This window comes from Carex rostrata, chromosome 8 (assembly GCF_964058835.1).
Source record: "Carex rostrata chromosome 8, lpCarRost1.2, whole genome shotgun sequence".
Classification (NCBI taxonomy): domain Eukaryota; kingdom Viridiplantae; phylum Streptophyta; class Magnoliopsida; order Poales; family Cyperaceae; genus Carex; species Carex rostrata.
In genome coordinates, this window is record NC_135925.1 from 3246150 (window position 1) to 3267582 (window position 21433).

At 34.4% G+C, this 21433-nt stretch overlaps 1 protein-coding gene across 1 annotated transcript; it reads left to right on the forward strand.

The window, feature by feature from the left end:
* Nucleotides 1-5576: 5576 nt before the first annotated feature.
* Nucleotides 5577-21118, forward strand: LOC144558134 (DNA replication ATP-dependent helicase/nuclease JHS1-like). The gene is made up of 34 exons (XM_078306873.1): nt 5577-5967; nt 6479-6646; nt 7148-7285; nt 7898-7954; nt 8074-8268; nt 8375-8428; nt 8661-8722; nt 9828-9960; nt 10368-10478; nt 10857-10953; nt 11194-11270; nt 11357-11422; nt 11540-11695; nt 12024-12079; nt 12184-12244; nt 12330-12440; nt 12822-12878; nt 13484-13618; nt 14230-14445; nt 15049-15123; nt 15408-15529; nt 15690-15762; nt 15871-15975; nt 16135-16302; nt 16397-16466; nt 16977-17128; nt 17301-17378; nt 17479-17571; nt 18678-18815; nt 19110-19149; nt 19225-19298; nt 19411-19545; nt 20585-20701; nt 20819-21118. Exons 1-34 carry the CDS (start codon nt 5659-5661, stop codon nt 20981-20983), a joined length of 3864 nt encoding a protein of 1287 aa, XP_078162999.1. The 5' UTR covers nt 5577-5658; the 3' UTR covers nt 20984-21118.
* The last annotated feature ends 315 nt before the right edge of the window (nt 21119-21433 follow it).

The following is a 21433-nucleotide window of genomic DNA, read 5'->3' on the forward strand; positions in this document are numbered from 1 at the left end:
TGCAAAAAAATTTTGCGATTCCAATTTTTTTTTTCATTTTTCAGATTTGTTTTATTTAAATATAAATATTTATAATTTATTTATTTTTGTATTGAAATATTATAAATATTTAATATATTTATTTGAAAATAGATGGAAATATAATTTGATTTATTAGAAAGACTGCTACAAATAATCCGGATCAATATTTTTCATGCCGAATTTTTTGCGGCTATAAGAAAAATTAATATATTTCTTTATGAGTTATTGAAAAAAAAAAATGCTTCGATTCTGAGTTATTGATCCCAGTTTAAAAGTCATTTCTAGATAATATAAAAATATTGTGATCCTTCTCATACATTTAATTTATAAAAAGTTGTATCTATTTTTGAAAAAAAAATTAAGTTATTCAATGATTGTTATTAAAAATAATTCTCAAAATAGATAATGCATATGTTGGCAATCTGGAACAGCCAGTTTCCAGTTGATCAAGGTTAGGGTCTAGCAACGCGCCTTGACTATCCAATTATACAGACAATATGTATCCGAACAATATCGTAGATCCAATATAGACAATGCATAATACTACCTGTGTTGTTTCTAATATCTCATGATTATCCATTGATGAACGCGAGACATGATGTTTGTCATTCCTGTTGTATCATCTATTATGTTTCTTGATACATGAGCACTATATTATAATACATTATTGCAGCTAGTCAATCATGTTGTGCACATATAATACAATCTCTGTCAAGGGGCCCAGGGATATCATAACTTACTATGCATACACAAGGATGTGAATAAGGGATATTAGTCCTGTTGACATATGCGTATTACCCAACGTAAGTAGTGTATATAGAAAAGATGTATAAATGGTCCCTTTTTACAGAGAGCGTTGGACACCAATCATTAATGCACATTCCTTAAGCAAGCATTCCATAGTCTCAGACATAAGGCAACAACACCGTGAATCATCAATGACAAAACACATAATTCATAGTGATGTTCACGTGTGGTTAAATCCGACGACATATAAACACTTATATGCAGTGTTTTAAAAATTGGTCTATTCGACCGAATATTCATATTCAGTTGGAATCCGAATAGAAAATGAGTATTCGGTCCAATATACGGTTTTGAATATTCGACCAAATTGAGATCAATATATAAATATTTCAGTATTTCATTTAATATGAGATGAGGATCAATATTTTAACATTTCATCACCAGTTTAACATGTACAGTCAATCATAGATACTTTTTTTTGTATGCAAATTAATATGAATTTATATTTTAAAATCCATATATATAAATCCGAATAAAATCCGTATATGCGGTATGTGGTGGCTTTTCAAATAGCTTAGATCACAACATTCAATCGTCTAGTACATTAGTAATTTATATTATTTATCCGAATTATATTCATATCCGTATCCGTATCTATCTCCGAGACTATCTGTATTTGTATCCCCAAAAAATTATAACGGATAAGAATACGATTTGACTACTATCTAATTTGTATCGGACCGTTTATACTGCTAATTAGTTTCATATTTTTGGCAATTAGTGTTATTGATTCTTTTTAATAATATTTTTTATTGAAAAATGATAGACCTAAATTATATACACATTCGATCTAATTTTTATCACGAAATAATATCAAATATCTTGTATTTTGAATATAAAGTGAATAGAATACACATAGGATCAATTTACTGTGTTTGTTTGGTTTTAATTTGCAGAAAATGAAGAAAAACGAAGAAAAATGCTCAGTGCGGATGCATGGTTTACGATACGGCCGCACTAAGTACTTAGATGAATTTTTGGACGCGCACTAATTTTAAAAAAGTATAATAAGCTATTCATCAAAATCCGTGCGGACGCACGGATTTCGATGCAGCCGAAATCTGGACGCACAGAAAAAACTGAGCCCAGTGCGGGTGGCCGGGCCGCACTGTAGCAGTCAGCCGAAAATGGAGCCTGAACTTAAAACGGCCATAACTTTTGACTCGTAACTTTGATTTAGGCTTATGACCACTTTTTGGAAAGCTAGCGAGAAGATCTACAACATGAGAAACTAAAAAAAAAAAAAATGAAATTTGGTCCAGTGCGGACGCACTCAGTACTTAGACGAATTTTCAGCATCTCAGCACTTCACAGAAAAAAAATCTGAGCCTAGTGCGGACGCACTCACCTCCAGTGCGGCCCGGAGCAGCCGCACTCACCTCCAGTGCGGCCCGGAGCAGCCGCACTGGAGCCGCAGAAAGTCATATTTACACATTTTCAACACGGTTTCTATTTTTGACGCTTCATGGACGCGTTTTACAGCTAAATATGGACAAGACAACCTGAAAAATAATCCAAATATAGCACCTCTCACCTCACAACTAAGCTTCTTAATTGGGCATAATCCTTGGCTATAAATGGAGGAGTTGATTTCCCATTCAAGCATCATCCATTCTCATCTCTCTCTCCCTTAGTGCATGTCCATTTCCATCAAATATAGCGATAAATCTGCTGTAATTTCTAGAGTTCCTGAAGCTTTTCTAGGAAGGAGAAGAAGGTCTAAGCAAGATTTCGGGAAGTTTGAGGTTCTTGATTCAATAAAGGGTGTAATCATTTCTTTATTTTATTTCTTCTTATCTTTGCCAATCTTTGTAATGGATATCTCAATGAGGGAGTAGATCTCTCTCTAGGGGTTTAGGTCAATGCATGAACTTGTTTAATTCTATTTTATTCGGTTATTTGTTTTTGTTATGATTGTTTTTATAGGATTTGATGTTAATTTCTGTGATTTATCATTTGTGTTAATTACATAATTAGTACTTGAATTGTAGTTATCCCGTTTTGGATTCGAAAGAACCAAAATTGACTAGGATCAATAGGATAGTTCCAAATTATGAATGCAAATACCCTAGGTTTGGATTAGGATCTAACCAATTTGTAATCTAAGCCGAAACTGTAGAAATTAAGGTTAAGAACTTGGTGAAGGACCTAACCGTGAAGCCAAACCCTAATTAGGACATCTCAAATCGAATCGGGTATTGGTATGATGGACTTAATTGTGAAATACCAATATTTGAGGAGAGGAGAGACTAGCAAGAGCTTATGATCTAGGTAGTTAGGGTGAAAGACCTAATTGTGAAGTCTGAATTACTTAGACACGTCATTAATTCACGAAAGTAACTCTTAATGATATATTAGATTAGAAACCTCATCAAATCATACATGAACTTAAACAAATACCGAATAGATGGAATTAGCAAGGGATTGTAGACCGAATACCCCTAGATCTCCTTTACTTGAAAGCAAACCAATCTTTCTTTCCTTTATTTACTTTTATTGTTTAAAACTCTCTTTTCGGGTATTGAACCCAAATTTAGAATTGTTAGAACAAAACCCCCCCATTTACTTTATTGTACCTTACTTTATTTACTTTTTCTGAAATTAATTGACAAAGTACAAAACCTAGCTTTTAATCATACTCTATGTGGATCGATACCTGATAATATACTACGCGATAGGATTGTATACTTGTAATCTAAACCAAAAGTGTATTTAGGAATAAAAGGTACATCTAGTTGTACTGAAACTTTGTACTATACCTTTTTGGTGTGACAAAAAACAACTACAACTTGTTCAAATTTGAATCATTTGATGAAAAAGTAATTAACTTTGAGATTGACTAAAGTTTCATACATGCACATATATATAAAGATCATAATGTTTTTACAATTTTAATATTTTAGTTTCCACAACTATTATAATTTATAAGTATCAAATGATTTTCGACATGAATATATTCAAAATTTTCTTTCGAAAAAAAAGGGCAGAAGAGCATGTATAAAATATAATTTAAATAGCCTCAAAATTAGGGATGAAAACGGAGCCGGATTATCCGACAGATATCCGCTCCGAATCTAATTAGAATCCATATCCGAATTTAAACGGAGCGGATAGTTCCGAATACAGATCCAAATAATTTATTAATTCGCACAAATTACCCGGATTCAAATATGGATAATATTATGATTGGCTAAACGGATCGGATATCCACACTATCCAAAACCAACCAAATTTTTTTAAAATTTTAAAAAAAATCCAAATTAAATCGGATCCTAATAAATTTATTAATAAAAATTTGAATCTGATTCGCTTTAAAACGAAATTCAAATCATATGTTTCATCGGGACTTGTGTCCAGTTTTCTTTGTTGTTCCTAGCTTCTTATATAGACTCCAATCTGCTTTTTTTTGTTTTAAAGAGATGGAACTAAAGAAAAGTATAAACCGAATGGAGCTCACGCAGTCTTTCTTTCAAAAGGTTCATGCCATTTTTAATTAATTGTTCAAGTGGCTTCACGTGGCTTCCAGGAGCTTCACCTTTTTTTCTTTTGCAAATCAATTATTCACGTGGCTTCCAGGAGCTTCACCTTTTTTTCTTTTGCAAATCAATTATATGGGCTTGAATTTTGGGCTTTTTATTTTATATCTATATTTATTCATAGAAATGGGTCTAATGACTTATATGGATATATAATAAAAAATATTATTCTAATTAAACTGTAATTTTATAATAGACAGCTGTATTCGAATTCGTATCTAATTAAACAACCTATTTAAAACTAAACAATTAATTATCCGACCACTATTTGTTTTATACCAGTATTCGAATTCGTATCCGTAGACTATCTGTTCCGTATCCATATCCGTATCCGTTTAAGATATATTTGGTTTTAAATTTTGATATCTGTTTACTATTCGTATCCGTTCATTATCCGACGAATGCGAATATGGTATTAGTAGTATTATCTGCTCCGTTTTCACCCCTACCCAGAATTGTTAACCCAAAAAGGTTATAACCCAAGAATTCATATCAGCTAAGGGAATAATCTTTATATTTTGATATGTATGATGTATCTTCCGATTAGAATCTTCATGAATATCAAAAGAAAAATGTGCGTTTCACCTCTGATCGGATCAATCGAAATTATGATCGTACAATTTAAATCTAAACAAAAATATTTTGTTACCTATAGACTCGTAAACGAATTCGTATCCTCTGAGATATCTCAAACTTTGCGTGACTTTATAGAAAATTCCAACCGCTTAAATACATTCTACACGAATCTCAAAGCACAAGTAATACTACTGACCCCTACATCACCCCCAATAGACACCGGACACGTCGGTCGCGCAAAAGTTGAGATATCTCAGAGGATACGCACTCCTCGTAAACCAGAGGTTCCCCAAGGAGAGGGCGTGTTCCCTCAGACATATGACGGGTATAATGAAAAACGGACGGTCTTGATTCTAACCGGATCAAATTCAATTTTGTATCTTGTCTGTTTTGAAATTCGTATCTAAGTTTAAAGAACGGTCGAGATCTTTTTATTGCACCTCAGCTGTTGCACTGGATGCGAAAGATCTCCGAGCAGAGAAAGAAGTCCATCTCTATATTACCAACTAATAAAATGGTGGATATGTACACGGAATAATACAGAGAAATTGCCACAGAGGAGCTTAAGTACTCATCTGACCGTCCGATTAACAGATCCTCAATCCTGACCGTCCATTTGGGCGGGAATTTAAAATGCAGCAACCTCTCACTGCCGCTCACCTTGGCGGTTCGTCTTCCCAAAAGCCTAAATCCAAATCCCAAAACTTGATTGCCATTAATGGCGCCCAGAAAGCGTACTGCTTCGTCAAGAAAGACTAGCCAACGCAATGAGCCTTCCGAGCCAGCCAAGTTCGGGATCCAGCATTTATTCGAGCGCCACCTCTCCCAGACATCCGGCTCCACTCAAAACCCTAAACCCAACTCTACCTCTGATTCTCATTCTAACAAAAAATCTAAGTCAGAGCCGTCCAGTGCTGATCAAGTACCTCCTTCAGTCGAGTTGAAGGTAGACAATGGTTTCTCTGAGATATCGCCGGAGGCCTCTAAAAAAGGTCCTATCAAAAGATTCAAGTTTTCTCCTGGCATGGTTCGTTTATCACTGCCCTTAAAACGATTTTTTTTTTTGGTAAATGATATACCAATATTGAATAGAAAGGAAGATTCTAATTTCACAGTCCTGGCGAACTTTCTTGATTAAACTTGAAATTTTGTTTTGAACATTTTTTTTAACTAGTCCAGCAAGTTAACATAGAGCTTCTTGACCAGACTAACAATTCATGTACTTGTTCTCTATCTAGATTATATGCTGTATTTGGTTGGATTAAACTGTACCCAATCAACGGTATATAAATACACATTAAGAGTTAGTTTCTTTCATCTGTATTCAGAGAGATGGAAAGGGTTAGGAAGAAGGGATCTGGAACACCCATGTTACTTTCACGGAGCAGTTCTATAAATTTGATGAACTATTATTCTCCCCCAAATTGGGTACTCTCCCCCTAAGTCTGATTTATGTTTGAGTTTGTTAATGACCACCAATTATGCCTCAAAACAAAATTCTCTATTTTGTGTCATTTAATATTTCCCAATTGTTTCAGATAATAAAACAAAGCCAGGACGATGGTGGGGATGTAATCACATGGAAGGTGTCTCCTGTGAATGAACGGTTGCAATCGCTGGCCTCAAAGAACCTTCCCAGAATCACAAGGGTCTTTGCAGAAGCTTCTGGAATAAGTGGCTCTATACTGCAGCCATGCTCAGAGACAGTAAGTCATTCCAGATCAGAAAAGCAATTCACAGTATATTGGTTCCTTTTTTTTTGTTTATTTTGAAATCTACCTGGAGTGTGATGCGCCTTTGATAACTGCTGCCTGCCCTTTTGTTATTATAATAATTATTGGAAATAATATTTGCTTTATCTTAAGTCGCAAGCAGCACCAGCTGTTCAACAAAGTGATAAGGAAAACATTGCCAATTAGCCCCTGAAAAGAAGATATTTGTCTTTTTTTCTTTAATCTTTCATGGTTTTTTATTTTTCTTTTTGATTAAGTCCGTTCTCACATCAATGATATAACAAATTAACAATAGGATACTAGAAAAACAAATGAGCAAAATTGTGAAACTTCAACATATTAATTGTTTGAAGCTACTTGCAAACAAAGTGAAAAGATGTTGCTTGTTATATTGATATTTGCATGTATGGTAAAACGTGGGGTTTAATTTGCAAAAGTTGATAGTTTTTCGCTTATCGCTACTATCTATAATAGGAATCTCCATGTTCTTTTACCATGGGAAAGATGAAATCTTGGCTGTCTCCAAAGCCCGATCAACAGAATGGTGATGGTTTAAAGGAGTCGCAGAGCCCATTTCAAACTCCGCCTTCTTTCCCATATAGTTCTATTGCTGTTAGTAACTTATTTTTTAGTTTTGCTTCATTTACAATAGTCTTTTTTCAGTGAAGCTATGGTAATGAAAAAGGAGGAGGGTCGTGATAGGCGTGGAGAAGCAGCGGTTAAAAAACAGCCTTTTTTATGGAAATGAAATCCAAAATTACGGCTTTGTGACTTCGGTTGGGTTTCATTTCTAGCCTACCCCAACTTGCTTGGGACTAAAGGCTTGGTGGTTGTTGTTGTTGAGTGAAGCTATGGTAATATGCATATTACACATCAAGTCGTGCTATGGACTCGTATATTAATTTTTACTGTTTTTTTAGACAGGTAGAAAATCACTTGATCTAAACATTCTGGACCATCCAAAAGTAGTGATTAACTACATAAAAAAAAATAAGTAAAAAAATTATAAAAAAAAAATGTAAAATTTGGTCTCCAGACACATTTTCATACGAAGATCATGTTTAACAGTTCGGATCGACTGTTTGGACTTTGAAAATAGAGATATGGATCCATACCACGGGTTGATCCGTAATATTACATAGCCTCACTCTTCTTTTTTCTTTATTTTGTTTTCTGTAATTACATGTAAACACTTAATTTTCTCTTTTCAATGGTTTTACCCAGTTGAATCCTAACATTAACGGAGGAGCTGATCAGTCTGGTCTGGGGGAGCATCAAAAGGTTTAAATCTAATTATTCTAAATAATAAAGAAAAATTGACGCAAAAATGTTTCTATGTGGTATCATTAAATGGATGCAAGAAAACTCAATTGCATTTTGTACATTGTAAATCATTTCAGGATCTCATGATGCTTCTAGATCAAGTAAAGGATGCTATTATTGAAGAAGAGGAAGCATCTGACACTCTGACATGTCCTCTAAATTCTGATTTTGTCCCAGACAAGACAAGCAATGAATCTTCAAATTCACTAAATGGCTTCTCAAAACAAAAGCCAATTGATAGTTTACCTTGTGAAACTTACCTCGTGTTGGAGGTTACTTTGTCACTTCAGTTTTCAATAATCTTTGTTCTCTTTCCTTCTTTTTGCTTCTAGAATTCCCTTGAACTTAATTTTTTTTTTTTTTTGCTTTTTTGTACAGGTATCAGAGAAGCACACTGGAGAAGAATCTTCATGTGGACGTCATCCATTCAAGGTTCCTTTTTGCATTATATTTATTTTCCCAAGTTAGAAAGGTGGTCAAAAATTAATTGCTGAGGTTATGCTCTGCCCTAAACATTTTTCCCTTTAAATTAGGAAGTTAGATAGTAGTGTGAATAATCCTGTAATTGAACAAACAGGTTAGATTCAGACAGGACAAAAATTGGTTATCTAGTAATTGATTGAGGTCATTTTGCTCAACTTCTTTTTTGTTCTCTGTTGTGTAGATATTGCGGCTGTTGAATGAACAGACTGGGACTGAGCGAGCCTTGCATTTATATGATGAATGGTTAGCTTTTCCATAGCAGTGCAAATTTTTTGGTAAAAACATCTCAAATTTAACCCTGTAATAAAATGAGGCAACACTTGCAAAGTTGGCCAGTAAGCTTCAACTTTGGATCATGCATGCTGATACTGATATCTACCAAAACGGTACTTTGTAAAATTTACAGTACACTTGCCCATCTTTTACACTTTCACCCAAAATTATCCCATTTTCGCTTTAATAAGCAACAGTTAGGTAATTAACAGCCAATGAACTTTAGTCCCCAACTTGATCCAATCCTCCTGATTTAATTGTCCACTCTGCAACCACACTTCTAAAATGTGTACCCAGTTTACACCTAATGTAGCAATAGCCACCATGAATTGTGTAAGTAGACTTAAATTAAGTGAACTGAAGTAAAATGAACTTCAAACCCAATACGGATGGTGGTGGTTCTCAGCTCTTTATGAATAGAGCAGGTTCAATTCTTGCAAGTTGTATCCATAAGAGAAGAGGATGGCGGGTTGTCGGGTCCTTATTTCATAAAGAAAAAAAGAAAAGAAAGCGAACCAAAGAAAAACATTGGAAACTTACTTGTCAAACTCACATCATCTAATTTGGGATTTAGAGTGAGGCTATGGTACTTAGCGTGGATTGGTCCATACTATGGATCAATATTTTTGTTTTCAAAATCCAAATAGTCGATCTGAACCGTTCAACATGATTTTCATATGAAAATGTACTTGTGGACTAAATTTTATATTTTTTAGAATTTTTTTACTACTTTTTAGATAGATAGAGAAGTAGTTATTTTCTACCTATCTAAAAAATAGTAAAAAAATTCTAAAAAATATAAAATTAAGTCCACAAGTACATTTTCATATGAAAATCATGTTGAACGGTTCAGATTGACTATTTGGTTTTTGAAAATGAAAATATTGGTCAATAGTATGGACCAATCCGCGTTATGCATAGTACCATAGCCTCACTCTGGGATTTATATATCCTGTGGTACTCAAAATCAAAATGATAAACCGGCATCACATATATTTTTATCTAATTCAAATACGCTTGACAATTGCTGATGCGATCTTTAACAACAGTAACTTTGAACTTGTGAGTTATGCAGGTTCTATAGCCCAGTAGCTCCTGGCAACACTGTAAATGTAATCGGAGAGTTCAATGACAAAGGCAAATGCGTCGTAAACCGTACTAAAAATCTCGTTATAGTGCACCCTGATGTCCTCATATCTGGAACCAGGGTCAGCTTTTGTTTCTTCTACCATTAAGTATTGCATTACAGTATCCTATATATATTTCCTGGCCATATGTTATTATGGCTGGTACATATCAATACCTACCATGCACAGTTGTTTTATGTGGCACCGAAAGCTGCTATTAGTGAGCTTAGGTGCAAAAAAGAAAGGAAGCCAGAAACATTCCAATATCCATACTACAAAAATCCTTAAAATTTGGTTAGGATTTTATTTTCGAGATAAGATTGTGACCCATTTTATCAATAAAGTACCGAACACAGATCAAACCCCAATTAAGGTAACTGCAGTGCTTGCTATGATTAGGCGTCTCATACTCAATATTTATTTTGAAGGCCATTATTTTCTTTTTCATATTGCTATGGCTCATTGAGTTTGTGCTGTAAAAATTGTAGGTTGCTTCTAGCTTCACTTGCTCAAGAAGAACGATTTTTGATGATAGATTGAAGATCTCAGAAAATTCCATCGCTGCGTTAATTGGAACCTTGCTTCATCAAATCTTTCAGGTTATATTTTGTAAGATATGATTTCGATGGGCTAACACCTGTGCTGAGTGCAGCAAATAATTTCAAATTTGACATATTTATCTAATTTACATTATAGTCTCTTTTTGCTACTGGTCCATTCCTTTATACATGTTTTTTTGCATTCCTTTTGCTTGTTTACTACAATGTTGCTTATCTACAGTATAGGTGTTCCCATGATTCTGCTAGCATGCATCAAAAGTTTTGGGTATAATTAAGTTTTTGAATCTTTTTTTGTCCCTAAAAATCTTTAAAATGCAAATCTTTGTACCCCTGGTTCAGAAAGTTTCCCAAATAGGCAGATGAGGAAGAAAAAGAACGAAGAATAATCAAAGACTAACTGGGATTTGTATTTTGTAGGAGGGACTTAACAAGAGATTGCCTTCAAGGCATTATTTGGAAGAACATGCTAATCAAGTCCTCCTGAAAAATTTGGAGAGTCTATACGCATGCGGAGGTACTATTTCTCATCTCAAGTCAAGGCCTATTTACACAAACACATAAAAGAAAAGAGAAAACCACCTAATATCATACACAATACATTAACTCACCTTCTCTTGCAAAAGTGAGATTTTATTGGCATTACATTAAAGCATGTTATAGAGAGTTTAGTTGTATAGCGAACCAACAATTATTTATTCAGAAGTTTCTGATTGTTTCTTATTATTAATCTTGAACACATTCAATCTTGATGCAGCAAATGAGAAAGATGTCTTATCATCGCTATTAGAAGTGATACCACGGATGTTAACATGGTTCACATCCTTCATGAAGGTAGGTTAATATTATCCTTCCTATTTGTTTATAGAAGAGAATGTATTTCTTACTGTACAAATGTATGAATAATTGGAATTCTTCAGGAGTCAGACAACTCGACTGTTGATTTTGGTCAATTTGAAAAACAGAAGGTTGTTAGAGTTAATGAGGTATGTATTCAAGGAAATACTTCCGTTACCAAAGAAATGTTAGATCTGTCTTTGTTGTGGTTCTTTTAATTCTTTTAATGTGTTTTTCTTGCTTAATGTCTTTGTGAAACCTCTCAGACTATAGATATTGAAGAAATGGCTTGGGCCCCAAGATATGGCCTAAAAGGGATGATTGATGCATCATTGAATGTTAGGATTCAGTCACACAGTGGTGCTTCCCATGAAAGAATACTCCCTTTGGAATTTAAGACCGGAAAAGCAACCACTGGTCGCGTGAGATCTGCTTCCTTGTTATTTTATTTTACTTTAACCTTCGTTGTTATCTGACTAGCTTCTTTGCAGCCATTTATTTGAATAATAAACCTTTGAATGTTGAGTTTTGATTTCTAAATTCTTATTATGATTTGCTCCTTTGATCAATGGATATTAAAGGTATCACAACCCTGGATTTCTGGTCCATGCTGTTGTTTGCTATCTGCATGTACCTTTATTTTGACAACTAGCACTGATTTTATACACACTCATGGATGCATATTAATTAAAGCTATATCCAAGTACTCTGTGGTTAGATTTTAAACATTTTCTGAATTGTTGTATGCAGAGTGCTGCTGAGCATACTGCTCAGGTGATATTGTACACTCTCCTTATGTCTGAGAGGTAGGCCTTAGGTGTCAGTTTTCATTCTCTGTTATTTTTTTATTCCAGATTTCCAGTGTGGGTCAAACTTCACTAATGATTTGTTATTCCTTTCTATCACTTAGGTACTTAAAGAATAATATTGACATGGGCCTTCTCTATTATCTACACACAAACCAGACAGTAGTAAGTTCATAAATAAACGGGCTCAGCTTATCTGGGTGTCATACAAATTAATCTGAACTTCTTTACTTTGGGTCTCTGTTTATAGGGTATAAAGGTTCAGAGATCGGATTTGGTGGGGCTGGTGATGCGAAGAAATGAGCTTGCTTCTGAAATATTGAAAGCTTCAACAACACAGAGCTTTCCTCCAATGCTACAGGTATTTGTACTTATTACTTCAACCACTGAGTTTGTATTTAAACAATTGCACTTCACCTGTACAGTAAATTATTAAGCCAGTTTAGGTTGTCCTGTTGTTATTGGGTCAATTGGCTGCATCTTGGTGTTATATCAAGCAAACTCTATATATCTCAAATATGCTATGAGAAATCAGCACAAAAATAAATTTAAAAGTTGCATCCTGGTATAGAGTTACATTTTGGTGGTACATCAAATTTAGTTAGTTATCAACAGGTATTGACTGGTATTTTAGCCATTGCATATGGTATTGGGCTGGACTGGGATATCACTAGATGTCTGTCACTACCAGAATTGTTTTTATCCAATTATTATCTTTTTTTCCCCTCATGTTATATTACAGAGTCCAACAATTTGCACCGGGTGCCGCCATCTAAATGCCTGCACAATATACCATAAGGTACAATTTTGTTGTCATTTTTCTTCATTTTCCTTCAGGTCTGTGAGGTCTTTGATGCCAGCTGGTTGGGCTGTACATGAATTGGTTTGCTACCACAGTATATTGTTCTTTTATGGGAGTTTATATACTTTTTATTATACTCACCTTTGGTTTCTTTATTCATTATTATTTCCTTACTGGTTCTATTTAGTTTAAAGGTGGCAATGTTAACCCACCTATCTAGATTGATTTTTGGGTCAGCTGTGATGATTTCTTGGCTACCTGCCAGGTTAGACTGGGATCTTGTTTTGAACATGATCGGTCTGTTGAGCTCTTTTTGAATACTCTTGACATACTCGAGATACCCATGTTTCAACACCCTGAAGTACCAAAATGATATGAGGAACTTAAATCCCACCATAGGGTACAATATTTTGCAATTTGCTTGTCAGCCAGTTGGCTTGGTCGCACTTCTTGAGCTGAGGGATCTCTTGACCTGCATGACCTACATGCATGTCGAGCTTGGGTCAAATATTTTATTCTACTTCTAGACTAAAGCTGACTAAAGCCATATCAACCTCCCTAATTGTATTGGCTTATTTCAACCTGTTATCAATATACACCAGGCAAATGGGGGCAATACTGCATCTAGTGGACTTGGGAATGTATTTGATGACCTTGTTAACCACCTGACTCCAGCTCACTGTGATTTTCTCAAGCACTGGGACCATCTGATTGATCTAGAGGCTCAAACGACTCAGGTTTGTAACTTTTCTGGAACACTTTAATTGACAGAGTATTCTGCAAATAACTTGAGAAGTTACTTTTTATTGTACTTTTGTATAAAACTGCCACTAACATGAGACTAACACCAGATAAGTTTAGGATTTGGTGGTGTGAGTCACATTCTAACTTTACCAAGAGAAGTTATGAAATTGCTGCTGACCCTTTCATACTAAGTCCATTGAGCTGCTTCATTACCTGTGCAAATCTTCCGTCCTACATGCAATATGCTTGGGTTGCTTTTAGTTATGCTTGAGCTTCAAAATGTTGTCTGGGTGTAATATCAAATAATTAACATTTGACATTTTAGACCTTTCCCATGACAGCAGAGCTGTCATTTGTGATATGCTGTCATTTGTGAATATCAGATTGTTTGGCTTTAATTATTTATATCAGAAATGTGGGACAGTGTTTTCAAACATGGTGATAAAAATGGGGAGTGCTTTCAATAAGCCCTCATAAATGAATGCTCCCACCCCCACTTCCAGTTGCATTTTAGACGGATCACGGATACTTTTTCTACTGTGTTATCTTTACAGCCTTTTAATTTAACAAGTAATTTTTTTCATTTGGTTCATTTTCATTTTAGGTCACTAAAAAGGAGATATGGCGGCCAAGCTTAAGACGGGAGAAGAGTGCTGGTAGCATTTCTTTTGTCCTTGATACAAGAAATGACTTTGTGGTTGAATCCTCTGGTAAAAGTGATAGGTACATTTATCAATTTGTTGGCCAGAAGCTGGAATTTGACAACAATGATTCTTCTATGGATAACCTTGATTTCTCCTTCAAACATGGTGATTGTGTGGTATAATTTCTGACTCTTACATCTAAATATTAAATCAAATATCTTGCACTATTGTGCAAAGGATATCATGTTACCTAGGTAGTGAAAGAACCAAATTTGCACTAGGATAAATCACTAAAATTGTCCCTGACAACTTCTTCATATTGTATCATTTATAGTTTTTCTGTTCAATTTTTTCTATTAGAAAATTGTCTAGATGGAAATTGAAAAATTATTATGCATGAGAGGTTCTACCCAAATTACTAAACTCTAATTCACTTCCATAGAAGCCTTCTCAATTATAAAAGATATTGTGTGTACCAAGTAGACATAGTGCTACTATGTTTTTGTGCGGTTCAATCTTAAACTAATCACATGTGATATTTTCTATCATGTTTTCTTGGAAACCTAAAATAAGAACTAAAATAGTATTGACAAATAAGCACTTAGGACTGAAATAGCAACTTTTGAATAGGAGCTGTTAGAAATGGTAACTACCACTTGTACGGTTTACTTTTGAGACAAATGATGTTGATATGAACTTGTAACTTTGTATGTCAGTCGACATTGTTTAATATGGAGTACCTTACTGAGGGATTTTATGAACTTTTCTATCAATTTTAGGTACTTAGCACTGAATCAGGGCGTATTGCTGTTGCAACTGGAGTGATAAGAGACATAAGCAGGCTTCATGTATCAGTAACGCTTTTTAATTTTGACAGCAGCTGCTGTTCTTTGATCCGCTCTTGTCCAGTCTAGACCAAGCAATAAGAGATCTTTTTTGTAGATTGCATTTAATATTTTCAGCATTTGGAAATTGCAAACAATAATGCCTGTGTTACTCGAGCTTTTGAAAGAAAACTTGCAGCAGTATTGGGTGTTATTTTTGGAAGTTCACAATAAGCGTGCTATTTTCTTTTTACATTCTTAATTGATTTATCTCTTTCCTTGATGGAAGCTTTATTGCATTCAATGTCATTTAGGTATCTTTATCAAGGCGTCTGAGGCTACCAGGAAGTGATCATTCGTCAGAGAGAGAACTGCTCAGGCAAGAAATGTGGCGAATTGACAAGGATGAATTTTCCTCTTCTTATGGTATTATGAGGTAATTTTCTATCATGGAAAAATTACTTTCTAAATGGGTAAGTTCATCTAACAGAATATCAGTCTGTGCTGGTGTATTTCAGAAAACTGAACCTTTTAGTTTCTTGCTTCTATTGCCTTTTGCTCAGATAGTAACTTTTTTTCCCTCCTACATTCTAAAGATTCAACCTTGTGCAACTTTTTTTCCAAAATTCGAGGAGTCTTCATCTGCGGAAGCTAATAGTAGATCTTCAGGTGTTCAACTTCTTCTACTAAGTTTTTTATCTTTTTCATTCAATCACCTATTATAGTCATTATATTCTTTAATCTTAGGCAGATTTATAGTTGCATTGATATGTGCAGGCTCCCAGGTTTGAGAGTGGTGGTCTGCTTAGTCAGGACCAAGCTATATCATATGTTCGGTCAGAGAAGAGTCTAAACGATGATCAGAGGAGATCAATTCATAGAGTAACGTCTTGGCTTGAAGTTTATTGTTTTTTATATTTTAGTTGTTGGATGGCCTACATATTACAAATTCTGCTTGTCTATACATTTAATCTTACTCTAAATGTAATTTCTCGACTCTAACACGATTATATAAAACTTTATTTGCATGCTTAAATGCAGATACTGGCAGCTAGAGATTATGCTCTTATTCTAGGGATGCCTGGTACTGGAAAAACACACACCATGGCACATGCTGTGAAGGCATTACTAATTAGAGGGGCTTCTGTGTTACTTACATCATATACCAATTCTGCTGTTGATAATTTACTTCTAAAGTTAAAGTCTGAGGTGCTTTGTTGTGCTTTTCATGATGTCATTTGTCATTCATATGCCATTATGGCTTTGCAAATATTTCTTCATTTGTCTCTTCTTTTGTGTGCAGAATATTGATTTTATACGAATTGGAAGGATGGAAGCAGTGCATCACGAAATTCGGGAACATTGCTTTTCAGGTCAAATTCACCTTTGTATTTATGTTTAGTTGAATTTCCTTTTTTTGAGAACGGATGTTAATGAGTAGTCATTATAGTACATGTTGAAGTTGTACTTACAGTACGACAGTATTGGGAGTGAGGAGGAGATAGACTAAAATGTATGGCTGTGTATTAAAGAAGTGGTTTGTTAATTAAAGAGGAACTTACAAATCTGAGAAAATAACTGTCATGGGCTTGTATCAGTTTAGGAGAGCAACTAACTTGCGTACTATGAAAAGTACTCTTCCATTATTTGTTTTACTATTTGCAGTAGCAAATTTCTTAGTTCTGAAAATCCCAGCCCCCCTGTGGCTAATATGAAGTGATAGTGACTAGTTGTGAAGTGACAGATTACTGATGCAAAATATTTACTTATCCTCTTATTCTTACTAAAAAAATACCCAAAAAATTAGAATAACATTTTGTGACCATCCATCTCAGGGTGTTGAATTGCAAGAATAAAGTACGTGTGCACCTTTTCTTTTGTAGGAATGAATGCACAATCACTAAGTGAAATAAAACAGAGAATGGAGAGTGTACAAGTTGTGGGTGTCACGTGCTTGGCAATTAATCACCCTTTGCTGACAAATAAAAAGTTTGATGTTTGCATCATGGATGAAGCTGGCCAAATCACTCTTCCTGTATGGTCCTTGAATCTTCTTTCTTTTTTATATATTATTTCTATGTTTCAGAATATTTAAATAATGGTGGTGCGCACTTTTTCAGCATTTGTTATATATCGGATTCTAGGGATGCCATACTTTGTCAAATTATTAATTTTACATTATCATCATCAATGATTCTTTTTTGCAGGTTTCTCTCGGACCACTCATGGTTGCATCAAAGTTCGTGCTTGTTGGTGACCATTATCAACTTCCTCCTCTTGTCCAGGTTGGTTTAACATGCTATGAATGATAATAAACAAACTTCAAAGTGAAGAGTTTTGTATTTTTACCTTTGGACACTGTATTACGAGTTATGATTATTACAGAGTACAGAAGCCCGAGAAAATGGAATGGGAATTAGTTTGTTTTGGAGGCTCTCTGAGGCACACCCAAATGCAATTTCTGCATTGCAATGCCAGGTAACCAAGCATATAATTCAATGTGGTCATTGGAGAGTATCCTTTCATTACAGAAAAGTTGTATTTTGCTAAACAAAATTGGAACTAAGCAGAATAGTCCAGGACAACTAATTGTGCTATACATACAAGCTAATGCTAAGATTTAACTGAAATTAAAATTCTGTGACATATTATTGTTAATTATAGCATAAAAAATGCTCTTATCTGTAGTATGTTAACAACTTTTGTACTCAAATGGATTTTGAATAAAATCTGCTATGTTAATAGGTTCCTGAGTGAAAAAAAGTGCCCATCTACATCCAAGTAAATATTTAGAATCTGCAACCCTAAAATATTTAGAATCTGTAAAAAATCATTTCCAGCACAAAGCAAAGCCTACACTGACAACAAGTAAGACTACAAGTAAAATAAACTCAGAAAACAACATTGTCTTAGCTCACGTCCTTGGCTTAAAGTTGACCCTTATCTCAACCTTTCTCAGCCAAGTAATTGAGACAAGATAGAAGTGAGCTCTAGCCTTAGTTATTTATTTTCAACATACTTATTACCCTACTAAGCATCACCAAAAGTACACCAACAACCAGTAACTGTGCTACGTGCATATGGTACCAACAGAGAAAGTTTTATTACAATAGGGCCCTGCAATTATGCACATTTCTCACCAGCTCTCAAATTACCAGATTGTTACCGTGCCTCGCTAACTTAAATAGTAACATGTCCTAAATGAACTTACTGCTCCCATTTAACAATACCAGCTGCGTAATGGATTCCACACCTGTTTTAACGTACTAGTCTGTTAAATGACCCTCTGCATACTGTTTCTTTTAATGCCCTAGCGACCATTTCTGTTTAAACAGATGTGCTGGTCATGCATTATTCTGGTGAAACCTTTTCTTTTTCTTTTATCAGTTGTCTTTATCTGGGTTTTTATGGTTTACATAGGGTACTGTGTTTGGGTTCTTCATCCTAAAATTGTTATTATTCCTGTGATGTGATCACAAATCACATATAGCTATCCAAAATTTTGACCAACTAGTTTGTTTTTTTTTATTTTTATTTTCATCCGTTAATGAAACTTAACTATGAAGGAATAAATGGTATTGCAGTATCGGATGTGCTCGGAAATAATGGAGCTATCAAATACTCTAATTTATGGCAACAGATTACGTTGTGGCTCCTCTCAAGTTGCACTTGCCAAGCTTGATTTTTCTATTAAAAAATCCACACAACCATGGCTAAATCAGGTACATCAGATAATCTAGTCTCAGAAGAAACATCTTAACATTATATTTCAGAGAAATAAAGGAAGTCTGGTTAGGATAAGTTTGTAATTGAATATGCTTAACCTGGTATAAAATATATACTAGCGGATTCAAAAAATAATAATACAAGGTATCCTTTTAACTTGATTGACTAGCCTCTTAAGGCAGAACATATTGCCTTCCCTGCTTTCTTCATAGTAATTTCTTCTAATTCTTGCTGTAGTATGTTTAATTAATCACCTTATACTAATTTTTTCTTGTTGCTAATATAATTAGATTCTGGATCCTGACAAACCTGCCACTTTTGTCAACACTGGTGAGTTTTATCTTGCTTATTTATTGTTATCTTCATTTTCTCTGGAATTTTACTGATTAGTGTCCAATCCTTCAGACAAGTTACCAGCACTTGAAGAAAGAGAAAATAAGGCAGTGAACAATCCAGCTGAAGCACATATTGTTTCACAGGTTGTTAAGCATATTTCATTACATGCATATCTTCTCTCTAAAAATGCTTGTTAGCGATTAGGATTCTCTTGTTAAATGCACATGAGATAATTTGATTATTATTCTTATGTAGGCAGTTGCAGATTTAATAAAGAGGGGCATAAATGAGGACGAAATTGGTGTAATTACACCATACAACTCACAGGCGAGTCTCATCAGGCAACTTCTTGTTCCTTCAGTTGAAGTACATACCATTGATAGATACCAGGTTAGAATTTCTTGTCCAGTGTAGCTTTGTTCATTGCACGTGAATATTTACTGCATTTCTTGTTGCAATAAATGGGCTTTTAATGCCTAAATAAATTAACCTTGTGCTATAATTGAGTTACCAATACACATTGAAAAGCTGTGTAATAGCAGTTGTTTTGTAAGGCCACATATTCAGTTACATTATTCTCTGGAAAATTGGCCAAGAAAGTGCATTAAAAGGCGCTACAAATTAATTGCTTTTAAATGGCTATCAAAGAATCCAAATGATTAAAAGATGTTGTGGGGCGCGCGTGGGATTAATGGTATTGATACAAGCTATATGTATTTGTCCAAAAACCTGATAATAGAAATAGTCTGTTAATTTTGATTATGGATTACTCACAGGAGCGGAACTAAAAAATTTAAATAGAGGGGCTAATTTATAAAATGTAATATGTGAAAAAGAAAAAAATAGTGTGGTTAGTGGGGAATTGAACCCATGACCTTATACATATCAACTATAACTCAAACCACTAGAACTACTAATACACATTTGTTATTTTAAGAGGAGGGCTAGACTATATAAAAAATTTAAGAACTCAAAAGTTTAATTAAATTTTAATATACATAATTAAGAATTTTAAAATCATAGGGTGGCTTAGCACCCCTGACATATATGAAGATAGATCCGCCCTGATTACTCGGGGAGTCCTTGCAACATTTCCTGTGAGGGACTTAAAACTGAATTCGTATCCTCTGCATTAACTCAAAGGGAATCTTTTGAGTTAATGAATCTTATCCATCCGATTTGCTTCAAGATTCGTTCATACTAGATCCACACTAATATTAAAGGCCCCCTACATCATAAACAGGGGTCGGATTAACTCCGTTTAAAATCATACGGTTGAGATTCATTAACTCAAAAGATTACTTTTTGAGTTAATGCAGACGCATTCCTTAAAACTATATATGACTTCTGCCATGATTGGATGGCAACACCAATACATGTACTTATATATATTTATTTATCTATTTTTTTTTTTTTTAATTTGGAGTAGGGAAGGGATAAGGATTGTGTGGTGGTATCTTTTGTAAGATCAACTAGTGATTCAAGGGCAAGTTCTTCCTTGCTTGGAGATTGGCGCCGCATCAATGTTGTTCTCACTCGTGCTAAGGTGCTTTTTATATAAATAAAATATTAGACTTTTTTTTTACTTGAACTGATCATAGTCACACTATTGTAGCTTTTCTTATGTTGGTTTTCATGCTTTTTTTCTTTTCTTTTTTTGCAGAAGAAGCTAATTATGATCGGGTCAAGCAAAACTCTCTCGAGTGTGCCGTTGCTGAGGCTTCTAATTGAGAAGGTCGACTCACTTGGTTGTGTTGTACAAGTAACCAAAAAAGACATTAATTTCCTCAAAATGCCGAAAAAATGCTCCCACACAAATGTTCATTAATTATTACTCATTTATATCTATCATTTTTTTCTCTTTTAATCTGTTCCTATCATATCGAGGATTGTTAATCCCAGTAAATGCATATGTATAATATATTTTTGGTGTAAATAAATGAGATCATAGTCCTCTGGCCAATTTCTTTGGTATTCTTCTTTTATGGTGTATTATGTTGGTTTTTCGTTATTATATTTATTTGAGATTAAAATAATGGTTCATTGTATCTGAGTTATGATACCAGTACATGTGGAAAAATATTGGTCCTTGTATGCACAACCAGACCAAAATCTGATTAACTTGATATCATTTCTTAATTAAGTTGTCATTTTGAATCTGTCAATGTGTCATTTAAAAAAGTTTTCAAAACCAACACAACCAATTAACCATTAAAGTGTGCTGGCATATTACTAATTGCATAATATCACCTCAGATCAAACCCTACAGTAAAATATT

What these genes read in the sequence shown, in the direction of transcription:
- LOC144558134 (XM_078306873.1), top strand. Translation starts at nt 5,659, where the DNA reads ATGGCGCCCAGAAAGCGTACTGCTTCGTCAAGAAAGACTAGCCAACGC. An exon ending in GCTTTCCTCCAATGCTACAG is followed by an intron (nt 12,441 to 12,821) that starts GTATTTGTACTT and finishes GTTATATTACAG; the next exon opens with AGTCCAACAATTTGCACCGG. An exon ending in TGCCACTTTTGTCAACACTG is followed by an intron (nt 19,150 to 19,224) that starts GTGAGTTTTATC and finishes CCAATCCTTCAG; the next exon opens with ACAAGTTACCAGCACTTGAA.